The sequence below is a fragment of the Pseudophryne corroboree genome, chromosome 7, assembly GCF_028390025.1.
Source record: "Pseudophryne corroboree isolate aPseCor3 chromosome 7, aPseCor3.hap2, whole genome shotgun sequence".
Lineage (NCBI taxonomy): Eukaryota > Metazoa > Chordata > Amphibia > Anura > Myobatrachidae > Pseudophryne > Pseudophryne corroboree.
In genome coordinates this window covers 363215283-363239992 of record NC_086450.1, presented here as the reverse complement: position 1 = coordinate 363239992, position 24710 = coordinate 363215283, and the positions used below count along the sequence as shown (strand labels likewise).

The window sequence follows — 24710 nt, the reverse complement described above, 5'->3', positions numbered from 1 at the left end:
GTAACATAAATGCATCCTGTGCTTAGATTTAGGTCCCATCACCATGATATCTCATTATGGTATGCAATTATTCCAAAATACGGAAAAATCCGATATCCAAAATACCTCTGGTCCCAAGCATTTTGGATAAGGGATACTCAACCTGTATCATCAATCACTTTACCATGGCAGGAAACAGGTAGAAACTGTGATTGGCTGATCACCAATCACTTTACCATGGCAGGAAACAGGGCACACATTGTGATTGGCTGATCTTACATGCTCTCTGCTCATGTTTGGTACACTCTACAGGTGAAACTCAGAAAATTAGAATATCCTGCAAAAGTTCATTCATTTCAGTAATTCAACTTAAAAGGTGAAACTAATTTAATATACGAGACTCATTACATACAAAGTGATATACTTCAAGCCTTTATTTGTTATAATTTTGATGATTGTGGCTTACAGCTGAAGAAAACCCCAAATCCAAAATCTCATAAAATTAGAATATTACATAAATCAATAAAGGATTTTAAATACAGAAATGTCGGCCCCCTGAAAACTAAAATCATGCATATGTACTCAGTACTTGGTTTGGGCCCCTTTTGCATTAGTTATTGCCTCAGTGCGGTGTGGCATGGATTCTATCAGCCTGTGGCACTGCTGAGGTGTTATGGAGGACCAGGATGCTTCAATAGCGGCCTTCAGCTCATCTGCATTGTTCGGTCTCATGTCTCTCATCTTTCTCTTGGCAATGCCCCATAGATTCTATTTTCTCTGACGTCCTAGTGGATGCTGGGGACTCCGTAAGGACCATGGGGAATCGACGGCTCCGCAGGAGACTGGGCACATCTAAAGAAAGATTTAGGTCTATCTGGTGTGCACTGGCTCCTCCCCCTATGACCCTCCTCCAAGCCTCAGTTAGATTTCTGTGCCCGGCTGAGCTGGATGCACACTAGGGGCTCTCCTGAGCTCCTAGTTAGAAAGTATATGTTAGGTTTTTTATTTTCAGTGAGACCTGCTGGCAACAGGCTCACTGCATCGAGGGACTAAGGGGAGAAGAAGCGAACCTACCTAAGTGGTGGTAGCTTGGGCTTCTTAGGCTACTGGACACCATTAGCTCCAGAGGGATCGAACACAGGACCCGACCTCGTCGTCCATTCCCTGAGCCGCGCCGCCGTCCCCCTTTCAGAGCCAGAAGCAAGAAGGTGGTCCGGAAAATCGGCGGCTGAAGACTTCTGTCTTCTCCAAGGTAGCGCACAGCACTGCAGCTGTGCGCCATTGCTCCTCATGCACACCACACACTTCGGTCACTGATGGGTGCTGGGGGGGGGGGGGGCGCCCTGAGCAGCAATACTGACACCTTGGCTGGCAAACTGGCACTATATATAGCCCCAGAGGCTATATAGGTGCTTTTTAACCCCTGCCAGAATCCATAAAAATGCGGGAGAAAGTCCGCGAAAAAGGGGCTGAGCTATCTCCTTCAGCACACTGGCGCCATTTTTCCCTCACAGCTCCGTTGGAGGGAAGCTCCCTGGCTCTCCCCTGCAGTCAATACTACAGAAAGGGTTAAAAAGAGAGGGGGGGCACAATTTAGGCGCAGTATACAATATATATAGGCAGCTATAAGGGAAAACACTCTTATATGTGATATCCCTGTGATATATAGCGCCCTGGTGTGTGCTGGCATACTCTCCCTCTGTCTCCCCAAAGGGCTTTGTGGGGTCCTGTCCTCTGTCAGAGCATTCCCTGTGTGTGTGCTGTGTGTCGGTACGGCTGTGTCGACATGTATGAGGAGGATAATGATGTGGAGGCGGAGCGAATGCCTGTAAATGTGATGTCACCCCCTGCGGGATAGACTCCGGTGTGGTTGGACTTATGGAAGGATTACGTGAAAGTGTCAACTCCTTACACAAAAGGTCGACGACACAGAACAGCCGGCTACTCAACTTGTGCCTGTTTCAGCGTCTCAAATGTCATGGGGGGCTCTAAAAACGCCCGCTACCTCAGATGGCAGAAACAGATGTCGACACGGATACCGACTCCAGTGTCGACGACGATGAGACTAGTGTACCCTCCAAATAGGTCCACCCGTTACATGATTGAGGCAATAAAAAAATGTATTACACATTTATGATAATACCCCAGGTACCACATAAAAGGGTATTATGTTTGGTGAGAGAAAACTACCAGTAGTTTTTCCTGCATCTGAGAAAATAAAATGAGGTGTGTGAGGAAGCGTGGTCTTCCCCCGGTAAGAAATTGATAATTTCTAAACGGTAATTGGCAGCGTACCCTTTCCCGCCAGAGGATAGGTCACGTTGGGAAACACCCCATAGGGTAGATACAGCGCTTACACGCTTATCAGAAAAGGTGGCACTACCGTCTCCGGATACGGCCGCCCTGAAGGAACCTGCTGATAAAAAGCAGGGGGTTACCCTGAAAGATATAGTCACACACTCGGGCATTATATTGCGACCAGCCATTGCTTCGGCATGGATGTGCAGTGCTCCCGCTGCGTGGTCAGATTCCCTGTCGGAAAATTACTAGGGATAGGGACAATATTTTGCTGACAATAGAGCATATAAAAGACGTGGTCTTATACATGCGTGATGCACAGAGGGATATTTGCCGGCTGTTATCAAAAATAAGCGCTAGGTCCATTGCCGCCAGACGGGGGTTATGGACTCGGCAATGGTCAGGCGATGCCGACTCGAATCGGCACATGGAAGTTTTGCCCTATAAGGGGGTAAAACTGTTTGGGGATGGTCTTTCAGACCTCGTTTCCGCAGCTACTGCTGGGAAATCGACTTTTTTGCCACAGGCTACCCCACAACAAAAGAAAGCACCGTATCATCAAGTATAGTCCTTTTGGCCCCAGAAAAGCAAGAGGGCTAGAGGCTCATCCTTTCTGCCGAGAGGCAAAGGTAGAGGAAAAAGCTGCAGCACACAGCTAGTTCCCAAGAGCAGAAGTCCTCCCTGCGTCCGGTAAGTCCACAGCATGACGCTGGGGCTGCTCAGGCGGACCCGGGTACGGTGGGGGCCCGTCTCAGATATTTCAGCGCCCAGTGTGCTCTCTCACATGGATCCCTGGGTCCTTCAAGTAGTATCTCAGGGGTACAGTCTGGAGTTCGAGACGTTCTTCCCCCCGCCGTTTCCTAAAATCTGCCTTACCGGCACCTCCCTCTGCCAGGGAGGCGGTGTTGGTGGCTATTCAACACTATAATCACAACAAGTGATTGTCAAGGTGCCCCTCCTTCAGCAAGGAAGGGGTTACTATTCCACAATGGTTGTGGTACCGAAACAGAACGGTTCGGTGAGACCCTTCTTAAAATTAAAATACTTGAACTTTTATATCAGAAGATTCAAGTTCAAGATGGAATCGCTCAGGGCGGTTATTACGAGCCTGGACGAGGGTGATTACAGGGTCTCCCTGGACATCAAGGATGCGTACCTGTATGTCCCCATTTACCCTCCTCACGAGGAGTACCTCAGATGTGTGGTACAGGACTGTCACTATCAGTTCCAGACGCTGCCGTTGGAGTTGTCCACGGCACCAAAGGTCTTTACCAAGGTAATGGCCGAAATGATGATACTCCTTCGCAAGAAGGAAGTTTTTATTATCCCGTACTTGGACGATCTCCTGATAAAGGCGAGGTCCAAAGAACAGTTGGTAGTGGGGGTAGCACTCTCTCGGGAAGTGCTACAACAGCACGACTGGATTCTCAATATTCCAAAGTCACAGCTGGTCCCGACGACACGTCTTCTGTTCCTGGGAATTATTCTGGACACAGACCAGAAAAGAGTGTTTCTTCCAGTGGAAGCACACGAGTCCTGGAAAAAATGGTAGCTTCGTACGAAGCATAATTCCATTCGGAAGGCTCCACGTAAGGACGTTCCAGTGGGACCTGTGGGACAAATGGTCCGGGTCCCATCTGCAGATACAACAGCGGATAACCCTGTCGGCAAGAAACAGGTTGTCGCTGCTGTGGTGGCTGCAGAGGGCTCATCTACTAGAGGGCCGCAGATTCGGAATACAGGACTGGGTTCTGGTGACCACGGAGGCCAGCCTTCGGGGCTTGGTTGCAGTCACACAGGGAAGAAATTTCCACGGAGATTTCGCTTCACATAAATATTCTGGAGCTAAGGGCCATTTACAATGCCCTATGCCAAGCAAGGCCCCTGCTTCAGAACCAGCCGGTACTGATCCAATCAGACAATATCACGGCGGTCGCCCATGTAAACAGACAGGGCGGCACAAGAAGCAGGATGGCGATGGCAGAAGCCACAAGGATTCTCCGATGGGCGACCTACACCCGGGAGAATGGGGACTTCTTCCAGAAGTTTTCCAAATGCGGGTAAACCGTTGGGAATGACCACGGGTGGACATGATGGCGTCCCGCCTCAACAAAAAGTTGAAAAGATATTGCGCCAGGTCAAGGGACCCTCAGGCGATCGCTGTGGACGCTCTAGTGACACCGTGGGTGTACCAGTCGGTTTATGTGTTTCCTCCTCTACCTCTCATACCCAAGGTACTGAGAATAATAAGAATGCGAGGAGTGAAAACCATACTCGTGGTTCCGGATTGGCCAAGAAGAGCTTGGTACCCGGAACTTCAAGAGATGCTGGCAGAGGACCCTTGACCTCTGCCGCTCAGACAAGACCTGCTGCAGCAGGGACCCTGTCTGTTCCAAGACTTACCGCGGCTGCGTTTGACGGCATGGCGGTTGAACACCGGATCCTAAAGGAAAAGGGTATTCCGGAGGAAGTCATCCCTACCCTGATCAAAGCCAGGAAGGATGTCACCGCAAGACATTATTACCGCATTTGGCGGAAATATGTTGCTTGGTGTGAGGCCATGAAGGCCCCGAAGGAGGAATTTCAACTGGGTCGATTCCTACACTTCCTGCAAGCAGGGGTGACGTTGGGCCTCAAATTGGGGTCCATCAAGGTCCAGATTTCGGCTCTGTCGATTTTCTTCCAGAAAGAACTGGCTTCACTGCCTGAAGTTCAGACTTTTGTCAAAGGAGTTCTGCATATTCAGCCTCCTTTTGTGCCCCCAGTGGCACCTTGGGATCTCAATGTGGTTTTGGCATCCCTGAAATCACATTGGTTCGAACCACTTAAGACTGTGGAATTGAAATATCTCATGTGGAAAGTGGTCGTACTGTTGGCCCTGGCTTCGGCCATGCGGTTTTCAGAATTGGCGGCTTTGTCTTGAAAAAGCCCTTATCTGATTTTCCAGATGGATAGGGCAGAATTGAGGACTCGTCCTCAGTTTCTCCCGAAGGTGGTCTCAGCTTTTCACTTGAACCAACCTATTGTGGTGCCTGCGGCTACTAGGGACTTGGAGGATTCCAAGTTGCTGGACGTAGTCAGGGCCCTGAAAATTTATGTTTCCAGGACGGCTGGAGTCAGAAAAACTGACTCGCTGTTTATCCTGTATGCACCCAACAAGCTGGGTGCTCCTGCTTCTAAGCAGTCTATTGCGCGCTGGATTTGTAGCACTATTCAGCTGGCGCATTCTGCGGTAGGATTACCGCAGCCTAAATCAATAAAAGCCCATTCCACAAGGAAGGTGGGCTCATCTTGGGCGGCTGCCCGAGGGGTCTCGGCTTTACAACTTTGCCGAGCAGCTACTTGGTCAGGGGCAAACACGTTTGCTAAATTCTACAAAATTGATTCCCTGGCTGAGGAGGACCTGGAGTTCTCTCATTCGGTGCTGCAGAGTCATCCGCACTCTCCCGCCCGTTTGGGAGCTTTGGTATAATCCCCATGGTCCTTACGGAGTCCCCAGCATCCACTAGGACGTCAGAGAAAATAAGATTTTACTCACCGGTAAATCTATTTCTCGTAGTCCGTAGTGGATGCTGGGCGCCCATCCCAAGTGCGGATTGTCTGCAATACTTGTACATAGTTATTGTTACAAAAATCGGGTTTTGTTGTGAGCCATCTCTTCAGAGGCTCCAATTGTTATCATACTGTTAACCGGGGTTCCTATCACGTGTTATATGGTGTGATTGGTGTGGCTGGTATGAGTCTTACACGGGATTCAAAATCCTTCCTTATTGTGTCAGCTCTTCCGGGCACAGTTCCTAACTGAGGCTTGGAGGAGGGTCATAGGGGGAGGAGCCAGTGCACACCAGATAGACCTAAATCTTTCTTTAGATGTGCCCAGACTCCTGCGGAGCCGTCTATTCCCCATGGTCCTTACGGAGTCCCCAGCATCCACTACGGACTACGAGAAATAGATTTACCGGTGAGTAAAATCTTATTTTTTGTTTATCCCAGGTAAGACGCTTTTGATGTTGTTTGTTGTTCAGGAGCGACATGACAAGAGGAATACGACATTTGAAACCCATGTTCAGGATCCATCTGTGTGTGTGGTGGCTCTTGATGCACTAACTCCAGCCTCAGTCCACTCCTTGTGAAGCTCCCCCACACTTTTGAATTGCTTTTTCCTGACAAGAAAAAAAGAACTGGTCTGTTGCTCAGTGGTCCAAAGTTCTCTTTTCTGATAAAAGCAAATTTTGCATCTCATTTGGAAACCAAGGTCCCAGAGTATGACGGAAGAATGGAGAGGCACACAATCCAAGATGCTTGAAGTCCAGTGTGAAGTTTCCACAGTCTGTGTTGATTTGGTGTTGGTCCACTGTGCTTTATTAAGTCCAGAGTCAACGCAGCCATCTACCAGGACATTTTAGAGCACTTCATGCTTCCTTCAGCAGATAAGCTTTATGGAGATGCTGATTTCATTTTCTAGCAGGACTTTGCACCTGCGCACACTGCCAAAAGTACCAAAACTACCAAAACCTGGTTCAATGAGCGTGGGATTACTGTGCTGGATTGGCCAGCAAACTCGTCTGACCTGAACCCCATAGAGAATCTATGGGGCATTGCCGTGAGAAAGATGAGAGACATGAGACCAACCAATGCAGAAGAGCTGAAGGCCTCTATTGAAGCATCCTGGTCTTCCATAACACCTCAGCAGTGCCACAGGCTGATGGAATCCATGCCACGCCACATTGAGGCTGTAATTCATGTAAAAGGGGCCCAAACCAAGTACTGAGTACATATGCATCATTATACTTTTCAGAGGGCCGACATTTCTGTATTTAAAAAAAAAAAATGTATTATTGATCTTATGTAATATTTGTGATCTTATTTTGTATTATTGATCTTATGTAATATTCTAATTTTGGATTTGGGGATATTTTAAACCGTAAACCACAATCATCAAAATTATAACAAATAAAGGCTTGAAATATCTCACTTTGCATGTAATAAGTCTATATAATATATTAGTTTCACCTTTTAAGTTGAATTACTGAAATAAATGAACTTTTGCACGATATTCTAATTTTCTGAGTTTCACAAGTATTTGCACCACATAATCATCTCTGCTAATCTATTAATTCAGATTAAACACTGAAAGAGAAACCTAAGGCAACTACATTTTGCACTCTTGTAAAACAATATGTTCTTCACTCCTGTATTTTGCAGACTCCTGTCTAATGTAGCATTATACAGACAAGGTAGACTTTATTTCATATATCTACAGTATATTCAGCTATAGCCTGTATAATATGGATGAGTTCTCATCAATCAGTGTAATCCTGTGTAAGACTTGTTCTCCATACGTATACCTCTAGCTGCCTGGTCCCTGCAGTGCCAGACAGATGGTGCCATTATAGCCTGATGACAATGTGACACGGTGGAAGCCCAGAGTCAATATTTGCTTAGACTGTTGCAACATAAACAGTTTTTAGTTTTCACAAAAGGTCACAGAAACCGTTAGTAACATACTCACAATGCAAGGATGACAGGGTATAGGCTGGAGTAGATGATGCTAAAAGGAAAGTGGGATTAGTTCCTTTTTTTCTTGTTTTCTTTGATGAGCCATCCTAAACCTGGCACATTTGTACAACTGTCAGCTCCTCTGTTAGACATGGGGTTCAACAAAAGTCATTCTAGTACACACTTCAGTGCTGAGCGAGATGCAGAGTGATCTAATTACCAAGCCGAAAAGAGATTAAACATCCACTTACTCTAAATGATCAGTAGTTCTGAGATACTCATTATAAAATGTACTCCCTACTGTAAACATTATGAATGCTCGAAGTTATAGGTTAATTTGATGATTATTTCAAATGGTTTGGGTACGATAGCCCGGCAGCTGAAAACATGACGGTTAGGAGGCTGACAGCGGCTTCCTGACGGATCCTGGTAAGTATTTTAACCCTAAACATAACCTTAACCCACCCCTCCCGCAGCCTACCCGAGCCACACCACCCCTCTCCACACATCCTGAGCTGCAGAACCAGGGTTGCAGTGACACACGTTCCGGCTTGGTAAACAGACCTCCTAATGTATTGCTGACAATACTCAGCAATCTGATCACCCTTACTGCGTAATTGGGAGACTTACAGCCAAAGAGAAGTGGGCAGTACTGATGGTGTAGTGCGTGGGTCTTCAACCTGCGGACCTCCAGCTGCTGTGGAACTACACATACCAGCATGCCCTGCCACAGTTTTGCTATTAAGGCATGCTAAACCTGAGGCAGGGCATGCTGGGATGTGTAGTTCCACAGCAGCTGGAGGGCAGCAGGTTGAAGACCCTTGGTGTAGTGGTTAGCATTACTGCCTCACAGCACTGAGGTCATAGGATTTATTCCCAACATGGTTTGTGTGGAGTTTGTATATTCTCCCCTTACTTGTGTGGGTTTCCTCTGGGTACTCCGGTTTCCTCCCGCAATTCAAAAATATACTAGTAGGTTAATTGGCTTCTGATAAAAATGTAACCCCAGTGTGTAAGGGTGTGTGTTTAGGGCAGACTAGATGGGCCAAGTGGTTAATATATGCCATCAGATTTTGTTTCTAAGAAAAGCTGTTTGTATTCATTATCTTTCACTAATACAATCGCAGACATGTTTTTTTGTTTCAGGCCAGTCGTAGTGTCTCTTAGCTCAGCCTCAAAGTTTATTAATGACTTATTTCTTTGATTAAAACAAAAGAAACAGCTGCGCAATATACCGGGGGGAAAAAGAAGGGGTATGAGAGCCGATGTATATAGGATAAATTTATTAACCATAAATGCAATAAGACAATTGATTAACAATCAAATTATAACACTACATAAAACATTAAAAAATGCAGAAATAAAAAAGCACACCTCGAATCAGTATATCCCATTCAATGGAGTAACAGTTGTTTTAATTCTGAGTAAATGTCCACACATAGTATGAAGCCCAGCTGATATGTTAATTGTGGAGCAATTAATAACGGGCAGTCCCGAAATTATAGGCACAAAGCTGGATGCTGGAGATATCGTGAAAAAGCTCAGCTGAGTGTATGACTTATAGGCATTTATAACGGGCAGTCCCGATTGTAAGCACAAAGTAGGATGATGAAAGTGAGTTGATACCTCTCCTTATGTGGGCTGGTCCAAAGCCGAGCGTCCTCGGCTGTGTGTCCTGCAGTGCCCACTGATGCGAATGCCGCAGAGGAGAGGGAGCCGTAAATTCACTGTGAAGTTGAAGCCGTATATTGATATGGACGGCTGACGGGGAGAACGGACCCGCAACTGCTCATTCAATCACTGTAGGTTGTTTCCGAAAGTAGATACCTTTGCAAGGTGTGCTGAAGAAGGCGGGACCTAACGCGTTTCGTGACGTGACCCGTGACTTTGTCAAAGTTGTATACCAGCCTCAATCCGGATCCATATTTAAAGCCAGATAGCTAATTGTACAAGGAAGTAAGCAATCATCAAATCAATATAATTAAACACATCGGCTCTCATGAATAGGTAGCAAATACAAATGTCCAAAGTGGACTAAAAGTATATTCACATCATATTTAAAATTTGCTAGGACGTATCTGCATTAATCTAGTCAATAAAAAACGCTCATTAAGTAAGAATTATAGTAAAAGAAAGAAGGGGAAAATAAAGGGAAAAATAAGGGGAAAAGAAGTATAGTAATTATTTCTTTGAGTCTGTATATTTATTAGAGATGAGCGCATGAAATTTTTCGGGTTTTGTGTTTTGGTTTTGGGTTCGGTTCCGCGGCCGTGTTTTGGGTTCGACCGCGTTTTGGCAAAACCTCACCGAATTTTTTTTGTCGGATTCGGGTGTGTTTTGGATTCGGGTGTTTTTTTAAAAAACCACTAAAAAACAGCTTAAATCATAGAATTTGGGGGTCATTTTGATCCCATATTATTATTAACCTCAAAAACCATAATTTCCACTCATTTTCAGTCTATTCTGAATACCTCACACCTCACAATATTATTTTTAGTCCTAAAATTTGCACCAAGGTCGCTGGATGACTAAGCTAAGCGACACTAGTGGCCGACACAAACACCTGGCCCATCTAGGAGTGGCACTGCAGTGTCACGCAGGATGTCCCTTCCAAAAAACCCTCCCCAATCAGCACATGACGCAAAGAAAAAAAGAGGCGCAATGAGGTAGCTGACTGTGTGAGTAAGATTAGCGACCCTAGTGGCCGACACAAACACCGGGCCCATTTAGGAGTGGCACTGCAGTGTCACGCAGGATGTCCCTTCCAAAAAACCCTCCCCAATCAGCACATGACGCAAAGAAAAAAAGAGGCGCAATGAGGTAGCTGACTGTGTGAGTAAGATTAGCGACCCTAGTGGCCGACACAAACACCGGGCCCATTTAGGAGTGGCACTGCAGTGTCACGCAGGATGTCCCTTCCAAAAAACCCTCCCCAATCAGCACATGACGCAAAGCAAAAAAGAGGCGCAATGAGGTAGCTGACTGTGTGAGTAAGATTAGCGACCCTAGTGGCCGACACAAACACCGGGCCCATTTAGGAGTGGCACTGCAGTGTCACGCAGGATGTCCCTTCCAAAAAACCCTCCCCAATCAGCACATGACGCAAAGAAAAAAAGAGGCGCAATGAGGTAGCTGACTGTGTGAGTAAGATTAGCGACCCTAGTGGCCGACACAAACACCTGGCCCATCTAGGAGTGGCACTGCAGTGTCACGCAGGATGTCCCTTCCAAAAAACCCTCCCCAATCAGCACATGACGCAAAGAAAAAAAGAGGCGCAATGAGGTAGCTGACTGTGTGAGTAAGATTAGCGACCCTAGTGGCCGACACAAACACCGGGCCCATTTAGGAGTGGCACTGCAGTGTCACGCAGGATGTCCCTTCCAAAAAACCCTCCCCAATCAGCACATGACGCAAAGAAAAAAAGAGGCGCAACGAGGTAGCTGACTGTGTGAGTAAGATTAGCGACCCTAGTGGCCGACACAAACACCGGGCCCATTTAGGAGTGGCACTGCAGTGTCACGCAGGATGTCCCTTCCAAAAAACCCTCCCCAAACAGCACATGACGCAAAGAAAAATAAAAGAAAAAAGAGGTGCAAGATGGAATTGTCCTTGGGCCCTCCCACCCACCCTTATGTTGTATAAACAAAACAGGACATGCACACTTTAACCAACCCATCATTTCAGTGACGGGGTCTGCCACACGACTGTGACTGATATGACGGGTTGGTTTGGACCCCCCCCAAAAAAGAAGCAATTAATCTCTCCTTGCACAAACTGGCTCTACAGAGGCAAGATGTCCACCTCATCATCACCCTCCGATATATCACCGTGTACATCCCCCTCCTCACAGATTATCAATTCGTCCCCACTGGAATCCACCATCTCAGCTCCCTGTGTACTTTGTGGAGGCAATTGCTGCTGGTCAATGTCTCCGCGGAGGAATTGATTATAATTCATTTTAATGAACATCATCTTCTCCACATTTTCTGGATGTAACCTCGTACGCCGATTGCTGACAAGGTGAGCGGCGGCACTAAACACTCTTTCGGAGTACACACTTGTGGGAGGGCAACTTAGGTAGAATAAAGCCAGTTTGTGCAATGGCCTCCAAATTGCCTCTTTTTCCTGCCAGTATAAGTATGGACTGTGTGACGTGCCTACTTGGATGCGGTCACTCATATAATCCTCCACCATTCTTTCAATGGTGAGAGAATCATATGCAGTGACAGTAGACGACATGTCCGTAATCGTTGTCAGGTCCTTCAGTCCGGACCAGATGTCAGCATCAGCAGTCGCTCCAGACTGCCCTGCATCACCGCCAGCGGGTGGGCTCGGAATTCTGAGCCTTTTCCTCGCACCCCCAGTTGCGGGAGAATGTGAAGGAGGAGATGTTGACAGGTCGCGTTCCGCTTGACTTGACAATTTTCTCACCAGCAGGTCTTTCAACCCCAGCAGACTTGTGTCTGCCGGAAAGAGAGATCCAAGGTAGGCTTTAAATCTAGGATCGAGCACGGTGGCCAAAATGTAGTGCTCTGATTTCAACAGATTGACCACCCGTGAATCCTTGTTAAGCGAATTAAGGGCTCCATCCACAAGTCCCACATGCCTAGCGGAATCGCTCCGTGTTAGCTCCTCTTTCAATGTCTCCAGCTTCTTCTGCAAAAGCCTGATGAGGGGAATGACCTGACTCAGGCTGGCAGTGTCTGAACTGACTTCACGTGTGGCAAGTTCAAAGGGCATCAGAACCTTGCACAACGTTGAAATCATTCTCCACTGCGCTTGAGACAGGTGCATTCCACCTCCTATATCGTGCTCAATTGTATAGGCTTGAATGGCCTTTTGCTGCTCCTCCAACCTCTGAAGCATATAGAGGGTTGAATTCCACCTCGTTACCACTTCTTGCTTCAGATGATGGCAGGGCAGGTTCAGTAGTTTTTGGTGGTGCTCCAGTCTTCTGTACGTGGTGCCTGTACGCCGAAAGTGTCCCGCAATTTTTCTGGCCACCGACAGCATCTCTTGCACGCCCCTGTCGTTTTTTAAATAATTCTGCACCACCAAATTCGAGGTATGTGCAAAACATGGGACGTGCTGGAATTTGCCCATATTTAATGCACACACAATATTGCTGGCGTTGTCCGATGCCACAAATCCACAGGAGAGTCCAATTGGGGTAAGCCATTCCGCGATGATCTTCCTCAGTTGCCGTAAGAGGTTTTCAGCTGTGTGCGTATTCTGGAAACCGGTGATACAAAGCGTAGCCTGCCTAGGAAAGAGTTGGCGTTTGCGAGATGCTGCTACTGGTGCCGCCGCTGCTGTTCTTGCGGCGGGAGTCCATACATCTACCCAGTGGGCTGTCACAGTCATATAGTCCTGACCCTGCCCTGCTCCACTTGTCCACATGTCCGTGGTTAAGTGGACATTGGGTACAACTGCATTTTTTAGGACACTGGTGAGTCTTTTTCTGAGGTCCGTGTACATTCTCGGTATCGCCTGCCTAGAGAAGTGGAACCTAGATGGTATTTGGTAACGGGGGCACACTGCCTCAATAAATTGTCTAGTTCCCTGTGAACTAACGGCGGATACCGGACGCACGTCTAACACCAACATAGTTGTCAAGGCCTCAGTTATCCGCTTTGCAGCAGGATGACTGCTGTGATATTTCATCTTCCTCGCAAAGGACTGTTGAACAGTCAATTGCTTACTGGAAGTAGTACAAGTGGGCTTACGACTTCCCCTCTGGGATGACCATCGACTCCCAGCAGCAACAACAGCAGCGCCAGCAGCAGTAGGCGTTACACGCAAGGATGCATCGGAGGAATTCCAGGCAGGAGAGGACTCGTCAGAATTGCCAGTGACATTGCCTGCAGGACTATTGGCATTCCTGGGGAAGGAGGAAATTGACACTGAGGGAGTTGGTGGGGTGGTTTGCGTGAGCTTGGTTACAAGAGGAAGGGATTTACTGGTCAGTGGACTGCTTCCGCTGTCACCCAAAGTTTTTGAACTTGTCACTGACTTATTATGAATGCGCTGCAGGTGACGTATAAGGGAGGATGTTCCGAGGTGGTTAACGTCCTTACCCCTACTTATTACAGCTTGACAAAGGGAACACACGGCTTGACACCTGTTGTCCGCATTTCTGTTGAAATAGTTCCACACCGAAGAGCTGATTTTTTTGGTATTTTCACCAGGCATGTCAACGGCCATATTCCTCCCACGGACAACAGGTGTCTCCCCGGGTGCCTGACTTAAACAAACCACCTCACCATCAGAATCCTCCTGGTCAATTTCCTCCCCAGCGCCAGCAACACCCATATCCTCCTCATCCTGGTGTACTTCAACACTGACATCTTCAATCTGACTATCAGGAACTGGACTGCGGGTGCTCCTTCCAGCACTTGCAGGGGGCGTGCAAATGGTGGAAGGCGCATGCTCTTCACGTCCAGTGTTGGGAAGGTCAGGCATCGCAACCGACACAATTGGACTCTCCTTGTGGATTTGGGATTTCGAAGAACGCACAGTTCTTTGCGGTGCTACTGCTTTTGCCAGCTTGAGTCTTTTCATTTTTCTAGCGAGAGGCTGAGTGCCTCCATCCTCATGTGAAGCTGAACCACTAGCCATGAACATAGGCCAGGGCCTCAGCCGTTCCTTGCCACTCTGTGTGGTAAATGGCATATTGGCAAGTTTACGCTTCTCCTCCGACAATTTTATTTTAGGTTTTGGAGTCCTTTTTTTACTGATATTTGGTGTTTTGGATTTGACATGCTCTGTACTATGACATTGGGCATCGGCCTTGGCAGACGACGTTGCTGGCATTTCATCGTCTCGGCCATGACTAGTGGCAGCAGCTTCAGCACGAGGTGGAAGTGGATCTTGATCTTTCCCTAATTTTGGAACCTCAACATTTTTGTTCTCCATATTTTAATAGGCACAACTAAAAGGCACCTCAGGTAAACAATGGAGATGGATGGATACTAGTATACAATTATGGACGGACTGCCGAGTGCCGACACAGAGGTAGCTACAGCCGTGAACTACCGTACTGTGTCTGCTGCTAATATAGACTGGTTGATAAAGAGATGTCGTAGTATGTATGTATGAAGAAGAAAGAAAAAAAAACCACGGTTAGGTGGTATACAATTATGGACGGACTGCCGAGTGCCGACACAGAGGTAGCCACAGCCGTGAACTACCGTACTGTACTGTGTCTGCTGCTAATATAGACTGGTTGATAAAGAGATGTCGTAGTATGTATGTATGAAGAAGAAAGAAAAAAAAACCACGGGTAGGTGGTATACAATTATGGACGGACTGCCGAGTGCCGACACAGAGGTAGCCACAGCCGTGAACTACCGTACTGTACTGTGTCTGCTGCTAATATAGACTGGTTGATAAAGAGATGTAGTAGTATGTATGTATAAAGAAGAAAGAAAAAAAAACCACGGGTAGGTGGTATACAATTATGGACGGACTGCCGAGTGCCGACACAGAGGTAGCCACAGCCGTGAACTACCGTACTGTACTGTGTCTGCTGCTAATATAGACTGGTTGATAAAGAGATGTCGTAGTATGTATGTATGAAGAAGAAAGAAAAAAAAACCACGGTTAGGTGGTATACAATTATGGACGGACTGCCGAGTGCCGACACAGAGGTAGCCACAGCCGTGAACTACCGTACTGTACTGTGTCTGCTGCTAATATAGACTGGTTGATAAAGAGATGTCGTAGTATGTATGTATAAAGAAGAAAGAAAAAAAAAACCACGGTTAGGTGGTATACAATTATGGACGGACTGCCGAGTGCCGACACAGAGGTAGCCACAGCCGTGAACTACCGTACTGTACTGTGTCTGCTGCTAATATAGACTGGTTGATAAAGAGATGTCGTAGTATGTATGTATAAAGAAGAAAGAAAAAAAAACCACGGTTAGGTGGTATACAATTATGGACGGACTGCCGAGTGCCGACACAGAGGTAGCCACAGCCGTGAACTACCGTACTGTACTGTGTCTGCTGCTAATATAGACTGGTTGATAAAGAGATGTAGTAGTATGTATGTATAAAGAAGAAAGAAAAAAAAACCACGGGTAGGTGGTATACAATTATGGATGGACTGCCGAGTGCCGGCACAGAGGTAGCTACAGCCGTGAACTACCGTACTGTGTCTGCTGCGACTGGATGATAAATAATGATATAAAAAATATATATATATCACTACTGCAGCCGGACAGGTATATATATTATATAATGACGGACCTGCTGGACACTGTCTGTCAGCAGAATGAGTTTTTTATAGAATAAAAAAAAAAACACCACACAAGTGAAGTCACACGACGAGTGTTTAACTTTTTCAGGCAATCACAATATAGTATACTACTAACTATACTGGTGGTCAGTGTGGTCAGGTCACTGGTCAGTCACACTGGCAGTGGCACTCCTGCAGCAAAAGTGTGCATTGTTTAATTTTAATATAATATGTACTCCTGGCTCCTGCTATAACCTATAACTGGCACTGCAGTGCTCCCCAGTCTCCCCCACAATTATAAGCTGTGTGAGCTGAGCACAGTCAGATATATAATATATACATAGATGATGCAGCACACTGGGCTGAGCAGTGCACACAGATATGGTATGTGACTGTCTTGTACTCCTGGCTCCTGCTATAACCTATAACTGGCACTGCAGTGCTCCCCAGTCTCCCCCACAATTATAAGCTGTGTGAGCTGAGCACAGTCAGATATATAATATATACATAGATGATGCAGGCATGCAGCACACTGGGCTGAGCAGTGCACACAGATATGGTATGTGACTGAGTCACTGTGTGTACCGTTTTTTTCAGGCAGAGAACGGATATATTAAATAAAACAACTGCACTGCTGGTGGTCACTGTGGTCAGTCACTAAACTCTGCACTCTCTTCTACAGTATCAGCCTCAGGTCAATCTCTCTCTCTCTCTCCTAATCTAAATGGAGAGGACGCCAGCCACGTCCTCTCCCTATCAATCTCAATACACGTGTGAAAATGGCGGCGACGCGCGGCTCCTTATATAGAATCCGAGTCTCGCGAGAATCCGACAGCGTCATGATGACGTTCGGGCGCGCTCGGGTTAACCGAGCAAGGCGGGAAGATCCGAGTCGCTCGGACCCGTGAAAAAAAACATGAAGTTCGTGCGGGTTCGGATTCAGAGAAACCGAACCCGCTCATCTCTAATATTTATAGCTTCCGTGAATTTCTGTCATGTAAGATTTAAAGAAACAAGGAAAAGCTCATTCCTGCCATTCCTCTGCAGGCTTTCTATGGTTAGCAAAGTGATTGACTGACTGTGTGGCTCTAGTGATAATCCATATTCTTTCCTAGTAAGCACTTCAAGTGCAAAATGAATTTAACTCTTTCATAGGCTTATGAAAGTCCTTGGACTCTGCTGCTTTTAATGGATTTACCCTTATCCAGCGTGTTGGCACCTAGAAGGGTTAATAAAATGCATGTATACAAGCAGGCGGATAGAAGGCAGTGGAACATTTTTACAACCTGCTCAAAATGTTAATCTTATGAAAGATTTTAATTCCCATTCTGACTGTTTAATCTGATTATGAACTAGAGGTTACTCCAGAAGCTGCATTGCTTATCCCCAGGTGATGTATGTACAGTTAATAAACATACTGAAGTATACTCTGCTCTTTGTGGTTGTTCAGACGCTGTGCCGTCCCCACACAATTGTCCTTTCAGCACATATTTGCCTTTTCTTTGGAGATCTAGACAATGGTTGCCTCTCCATTTCCATTATTACAATATTGCATAGTTAGATACCTCATAGACTTTTTTCATGTGAGCCTGGGAAGTTGAAAGAAGATGATATCGGAGATAATAAGAGAGCGAGTATTGCTCAGCTTGCTTCTTCAAGCAAAATATGTCCCATTTTTACTACTAAATGGACAAGTAAATAAGAATTGAAGGCACGGTACTGATGTTAAACTGAATTGTGGTTGGATGACTGGAACACAGAAATTGCTATTACTCAATCGTGCATTATATGAATAAGGCCCTGATTGCACGTAATGCCATATACAGTATGTTGTTTACATTTGTAGTGCATTAAAAAAGATAAAGTTATAGGAAGGTGTATGAAGGTTCACTGGGAGCCAAGGTTAAAAAAAAACAATATGGCGGACATGCCGTTGGTTGGCATCTAGAGTGGCGTTAGATATCTGCATGCCATGAGGGCATGTTTCTTCTATATGTGTGGTTGTAGCTCTTTATCGAAGCAATCCTGAAGGACAGGAGAAAGCTGTCGTTTCCTAAAGGCCCGGCCACGCTAACTAGTGACCGACACAATAAATGTATTGTTTGGTTTTAAATGCTGTATTTGCTGTTATTTAGTCCTTCACTAAGCACTGTGCATCAGGCACTAGGTTGTTATAAGCTAATGGTGTATTTATTATGTGGAAGACAAACCGTCATAATTATAATTCCTACCTATCTCTTTAACAATACAATTCAGATGGCATTCTGGGGGCATCAAGTTGACTAACGTATTGACAGTTGCAATGCATAATATAGGTATGCTGCCGCCTAGGTTAAGTCTCCAGTGGCATGGCTGTTCCACTTTTTCAGCTGCTTTTGTGTATCTTACAGTGCGGAGTTGCCATACACCAGACCACAGTGGTTCTGCACCTTGGAGTAGTATAATTTGTGTTACTGTATGATATTTAGCTCACTGTAGAGTTTTCTTTTTTGCCCTAACGACCCAAAATGTCCGAGGAAAAGCGCATAAGCAGGGCTCGCTTGGATTTTTAATTCCACAAATGCTGGTTGCTGACTCCTGGTTAATCCTGACGTTGTTTACAGATGAAATTTATAAGCAGTGTATCAAACAGCAGTGGTGTTCCGTGCTTATAATAGTGGCCCATACTGCACATACAGCACTTCTTCACTTTCTATATGTATTAAATACACTGCTCAAAAAAATAAAGGGAACACTAAAATAACACATCATAGATCTGAATGAATTAAATATTCTTATTAAATACTTTGTTCTTTACATAGTTGAATGTGCTGACAACAAAATCACACAAATTATCAATGGAAATCAAATTTATTAACCCATGAGTCACACTCAAAATTAAAGTGGAAAAACACACTACATGCTGATCCAACTTTGATGTAATGTCCTTAAAACAAGTCAAAATGAGGCTCAGTAGTGTGTGTGGCCTCCACGTGCCTGTATGACCTCCCTACAACCCACACAAGTTGCTCAGGTAGTGCAGCTCATCCAGGATGGCACATCAATGCGAGCTGTGGCAAGAAGGTTTGCTGTGTCTGTCAGCGTAGTGTCCAGAGCATGGAGGCGCTACCAGGAGACAGGCCAGTACATCAGGAGACGTGGAGGAGGCCATAGGAGGGCAACAACCCAGCAGCAGGACCGCTACCTCCGCCTTTGTGCAAGGAGGAACAGGAGGAGCACTGCCAGAGCCCTGCAAAATGACCTCCAGCAAGCCACAAATGTGCATGTGTCTACTCAAACGATCAGAAACGGACTCCATGAGGGTGGTATGAGGGCCCAACATCCACAGGTGGGGGTTGTGCTTACAGCCCAACACCGTGCAGGACGTTTGGCATTTGCCAGAGAACACCAAGATTGGCAAATTCACCACTGGCGCCCTGTGCTCTTCACAGATGAAAGCAGGTTCTCACTGATCACATGTGACAGACGTGACAGAGTCTGGAGACGCCAAGGAGAACGTTCTGCTGCCTGCAACATCCTCCAGCATGACCGGTTTGGCAGTGGGTCAGTAATGGTGTTGGGTGGCATTTCTTTGGAGGGCCGCACAGCCCTCCATGTGCTCGCCAGAGGTAGCCTGACTGTCATTAGGTACCGAGATGAGATACTCAGACCCCTTGTGAGACCATGTGCTGGTTCGGTTGGCCCTGGGTTCCTCCTAATGCAAGACAATGCTAGACCTCATGTGGCTGGGGGTTCACTACGGCTGGCCGGCGGTCGGGCTCCCGGCGACCAGCATCCCGGCGCCGGGAGCCCGACCGCCGGCTTACCGACAGCTTGGCGAGCGCAAATGAGCCCCTTGCGGGCTCGCTGCGCTCGCCACGCTACGGGCACGGTGGCGCGCTACGCGCGCCACACTATTTTATTCTCCCTCTATGGGGGTCGTGGACCCCCACGAGGGAAAATAAGTGTCGGTATGCCGGCTGTCGGGCTCCCGGCGCCGGTATACTGAGCGCCGGGAGCCCGACCGCCGGCAAACAGAAGACCACCCTGTGGCTGGAGTGTGTCAGCAGTTCCTGCAAGATGAAGGCATTGATGCTATGGACTGGCCCGCCCTTTCCCCAGACCTGAATTCAATTGAGCACATCTGGGACATCATGTTTCGCTCCATTACCAACGCCACGTTGCACCACAGACTGTCCAGGAGTTGGCGGATGCTTTAGTCAAGGTCTTGGAGGAGATCCCCAGGAGACCATCCGCCACCTCATCAGGAGCATGCCCAGGCATTGTAGGGTGGTCATACAGGCACGTGGAGGCCACACACACTACTGAGCCTCATTTTGACTTGTTTTAAGGACATTACATCAAAGTTGGATAAGCCTGTAGTGTTTTTTTCCACTTTAATTTTGAGTGTGACTCCAAATCCAGACCTCCATGGGTTAATAAATTTGATTTCCATTGATAATTTTTGTGTGATTTTGTTGTCAGCACATTCAACTATGTAAAGAACAAAGTAATTAATAAGAATATTTCATTCATTCAGATCTAGGATGTGTTATTTTAGTGTTCCCTTTATTTTTTTGAGCAGTGTAGTTGCATTGGTTCTAGGAAGCTTCTTATGTGAAATGAGGCTCATAGGACGCCAAGAGTTGTCCATGTGCCAGCAGGGCCTTAAATATTCATCTAGCATTCAATTGTTATGGAAAAATACATAATAGGTTACACAAGCCAAGAAGCAGCTGAGCCAGTATAAGCGACTTGACTTCCTGATCACTTTAGTTTGACGATCACTTTTCATTTTCAACAGGTGAGGTAAAAGAGGAAATAGAAATAAACACCAGAAAGCAGGTGATGTGTCCATCACATTCCAGTGGCTGGGAGGCAGAGGATGTCTATCTGCTTTCTACATTTTGTGTTAGATCCTTCGTTAATGTTCCTGTTGTAGCAGGTGTGAAATGAGCAGAGACGTGTACTTAGGTCTTTGCTGCTGGTGGCCTTGTTTTGTGGAGAGTAATAAAACCCTTATTTGAAAAATGAAACTCTCATCAAACTGACTCACAATGCCGAATAATAATTTGCTATTGCCTGCGGCTTGCTCCGTGCGATTGCGGATTCCTCTCTGTATCCACCTACCATCCATTCCTAATGTACATTTCTGCTTTCACAATAGAAATCATGTAGTATGTTGCATGACACACTCTTCTCTATGGTTCCCATGCTGGAGAGAGGGTGCAGTGCATTCCCAGTCTAGGTGCTGTGATAACATGGTACAGACACACTCTGCGGTCATTGTGGGCTGTCCGGTCAGAGGAATTTCTATTGTAGGTAGAGTAATCCTTTCTCCGAGCCAAGAGTATTTATTATTTGTTGCAACCTACCCTTTTTATGTCCTGTTTGTGATACCTTACATAACTCTAATACTAGACATGGAGTATTGTAACTGGGTTCTGTAGACAAAAGGAGGTGTTCACTTAATCCTCTTGCATGTAGTATGGGCACTCATATTTCCTATACAACCCACGTGTCCTCTAGAACCCTGTCATTATTATCAGAGGATAGTATTGTCCTGATTTTTTTATAAGACTGATTTGATCTCGTACTATTATTTATCAGCATCTGGAGAGCCACAGACTCCTAACCTCTGTTCTATTATCATGTGGCTGCTGCTGGCATGTACAGTAAGTGGCAATTGCAATAGCAGCCAAACAATCTAGGGAAACAGCGCCCCCAGTGGCTATGCTATGGCTTCAGCAACCAGTATCCTATCTCGTACTTGGAAGTACCATTTGTGTTTTAGTGCAACGCCCTATAGTCCAAATCTGTAAACAAAGAATGACTCATTACCAGGAAATATTGTAGCCTCTGTTATTAAACATGCATTTATTATTATTATTTACATCTGTATATCTAAAGTATGAAATACGCGCTGCACTGCAGTTACTTCTTGCATACAGTAGCAAAAACTGCAGAAATGCAAATGCTGGCTTGGGAACTTATAATTGTGATTAGAGTAATATAACCTGAATCATAAGAAAAATGGGAACAAATATATAAAATGTATTGTAATTTTCAGATAATCAGAAACTTTTTAAAATTATTTTCTGTTTACATGTAGATTTGGTATTTATTTATTTATTTTTTATTAACAGGTCTGGTCCTCCTGGATATCTCTAGTGTACACAAAAAGTTAAATGAAAGCCTCGAAGAAAATGTACGTAACTTTTTCATAAAAATATTGTTTAAGCAGAAAGTCTCCATATAGTTTAAACTCTTCTCAATCTTGAATTGCTCACAGCTGTTCTACAACTGGTCACTTACTCCCCCTAAGCACGGTTACCTAATAACATGGAGTTAACCCTAACGCGTGCTCAATAAACCAGAGGTGCACAACATGTGGGGTCTCCTAATTTGTTTTGGGGTTACAAGATTGGCATGTATACAGTTTACCTCTGCTTGGGTCCAGGGCTGGACTGACTCACAGGGGTGTAGGGGAAACCCCTGGCGAGCCCCATTATTTGAGGGCCCACCCCAACCTCTGGGGATCATGTTCCAGACTGTGCACTTTAATTTTTCATTATACAAATGTTATATTGTACTGCACAGGACTGTGGTGTATCTTTTACAGGGCATTGCTGTTATTAATCTGATACATTATAATGCATGCGCTATATTTATCAAGGGGGCCAGACCATGCATGCTCAAATAGTTAGCCAAGCCTCTGAGTTGGCTGGCCACACCCCAAAGCATGGACCCCACCACTGCATTACCCTGGTGGGCCTTTCATGCCCCAGTCTGACACTGCTTTGGTCCCAGACCAGTGGTATACTGACATTTGGGATCCTACCATATATATTTTTTTTTTAAGTTGCACTCAACTAATCCGAGGTAACTGCCTGCATGTTGTACAGCACATTTGTTTTGTTTTATTTGCTTTTTGCTATTACATCTGTTCTTGCTATTGTAAATGTTTCTTTCTTGTAGATACAGTTTTCTTTGACGTAATTATGCTGATATCTCATATTCTAACAGTTCCGGAAGTTCCACAGAGAAATAGTTGCAGAGTTAGAAAAGAAGACGGAGCAAGATGTAAAATATATGAATGTAAGTCTGTCTATTATCCTGAACAGCACATAGACCCTTTGTTTTTCATCCCTTTTGATTTGTATAGAACTATGCATTATGTTTGCTTCTCTACAGCTGTTGATTTATATGATCATCCAACCGGTGTAAATGTTATTGCTTTGTGGTGTTTTCTGCTGTGTATAGTAAACTTTGCGTTCTGTTCATTTTTATTTGCAAGCGATATTTGAAGCTTTAGCCCCTCCTGTAGAGTCGGCTGGTTGTATAAAAGAAGGTGGTCTCTTTTGTAGATAATTTCCTATGGTTATGGGACTTTAAATGTAGGTCTGTGTCGTAATGTTCTGTGACAATAAGGGGGGGTTATAAGTCAGGTAAGCTGGGCCCACCTCAGTGATTGGCAGTGCACAGGAGTGGCCCTGCCGATATATACAGCTGAATGGTAAAACAGATGACTGCTGTTATTTTCTAACTAATTTATTGATTGAAGTTGCATATCATGAGCAGCGTTTACACGTCTCCCATCTGTCAGGTGTGATGTCTGTAGTGATTCTGGTACCTGTCTCTTTTCTGTCTGATAGTCTAGCTCATCTTCTGAGTCATGCGATCAGATTCCACAATGGTCACTCTTGTGCCTGCTACCTCTACTTTGCGGTCAGGGTGATGCTGATCCTAGAGAGTATAGATTATACAAACTCGCTGCCCTGTCCTGAGCAAAAGGGAGTCTTGTCAGGGTATTTTTTTCTTTTCGGTTTTTAGAACTACATTCTTCACAAAGCACTGAAGAAAATCCCATCAGAGGCCCTTTATTTTGGAAGCGTTTAGACCAGGGAGATCTGTCCATAGTACCTGTTTGACGGCTGTCCTTTAATTCTGTTGCTCGCAATACGGCAGATTGAACAAACAGTGCTGAGTCAAAAGTTGTCATATCATTACATAACATCAGTGGACCTGTTGACATAAGCTCTTTAAAATGCCTGGGGCCAATGTGGACAATTGCTGTGTGGATCTGCACTTTACAGTTGACCCAAGCTTGCCATTTAATTATCTCCAGGCCACTCTAAAACGATACCAGACAGAACACAGACATAAAATGGACTCGCTGGAGAAATCGGAGGCAGAACTGAAGAAACTCAGGAGAAAAAGCCAAGGGACGAAAAATGCCACAAAATATGATATGAAGGAGACAGAGGTTTGTGGCGTAATATGACAGTTATTGCCTTTCTGGGAAGGCCTCATGATAAAACCCTCACAAATGCAAATTATTCTCCATACAGGAACTCATTTTGTTTGTGCTCTTATCTTACACACGGTTAGTACAAATCAGAAAGTGAGGGAAGCTGCATGTTACCACTTTGGGGAAGCAGGCTAGTACACACACTCAATGTGCTAGGTAGTATTCTGCACTAGGGCCGGCTGGTCAGAACTTCCGAGTTGTACTATACTAAAATAAGGTGTGGGCGGCAGATGATTGTAGGACAAATAAGACATGATCAGTGATAATCAGACAACCAGCATTGGGGATGTGCCTCTAGCCACATGCTAACTCAGTCACATATTAACCAGCCTTTGCTGATCATCTTCAAATCACATTTTCTTCTATTGCTTTGTGATTAAGCTGCGCAAGTCTGATGGTAAAG

The 24710-nt window shown here is 45.6% G+C and overlaps 1 protein-coding gene across 2 annotated transcripts in view; it reads left to right on the top strand.

Annotated features, from left to right (window-relative positions):
* BAIAP2L1 (BAR/IMD domain containing adaptor protein 2 like 1) overlaps positions 1-24710 on the top strand; it is a 183070-nt gene that overhangs the window by 129152 nt on the left and 29208 nt on the right. For both annotated transcript variants that reach the window (XM_063934503.1, XM_063934504.1), the window contains exons 4-6: positions 22143-22204; positions 23023-23094; positions 24125-24262. In XM_063934503.1, the coding sequence (XP_063790573.1) occupies positions 22143-22204; positions 23023-23094; positions 24125-24262 (272 nt within the window). The remainder of the gene's footprint in view (positions 1-22142; positions 22205-23022; positions 23095-24124; positions 24263-24710) is intronic.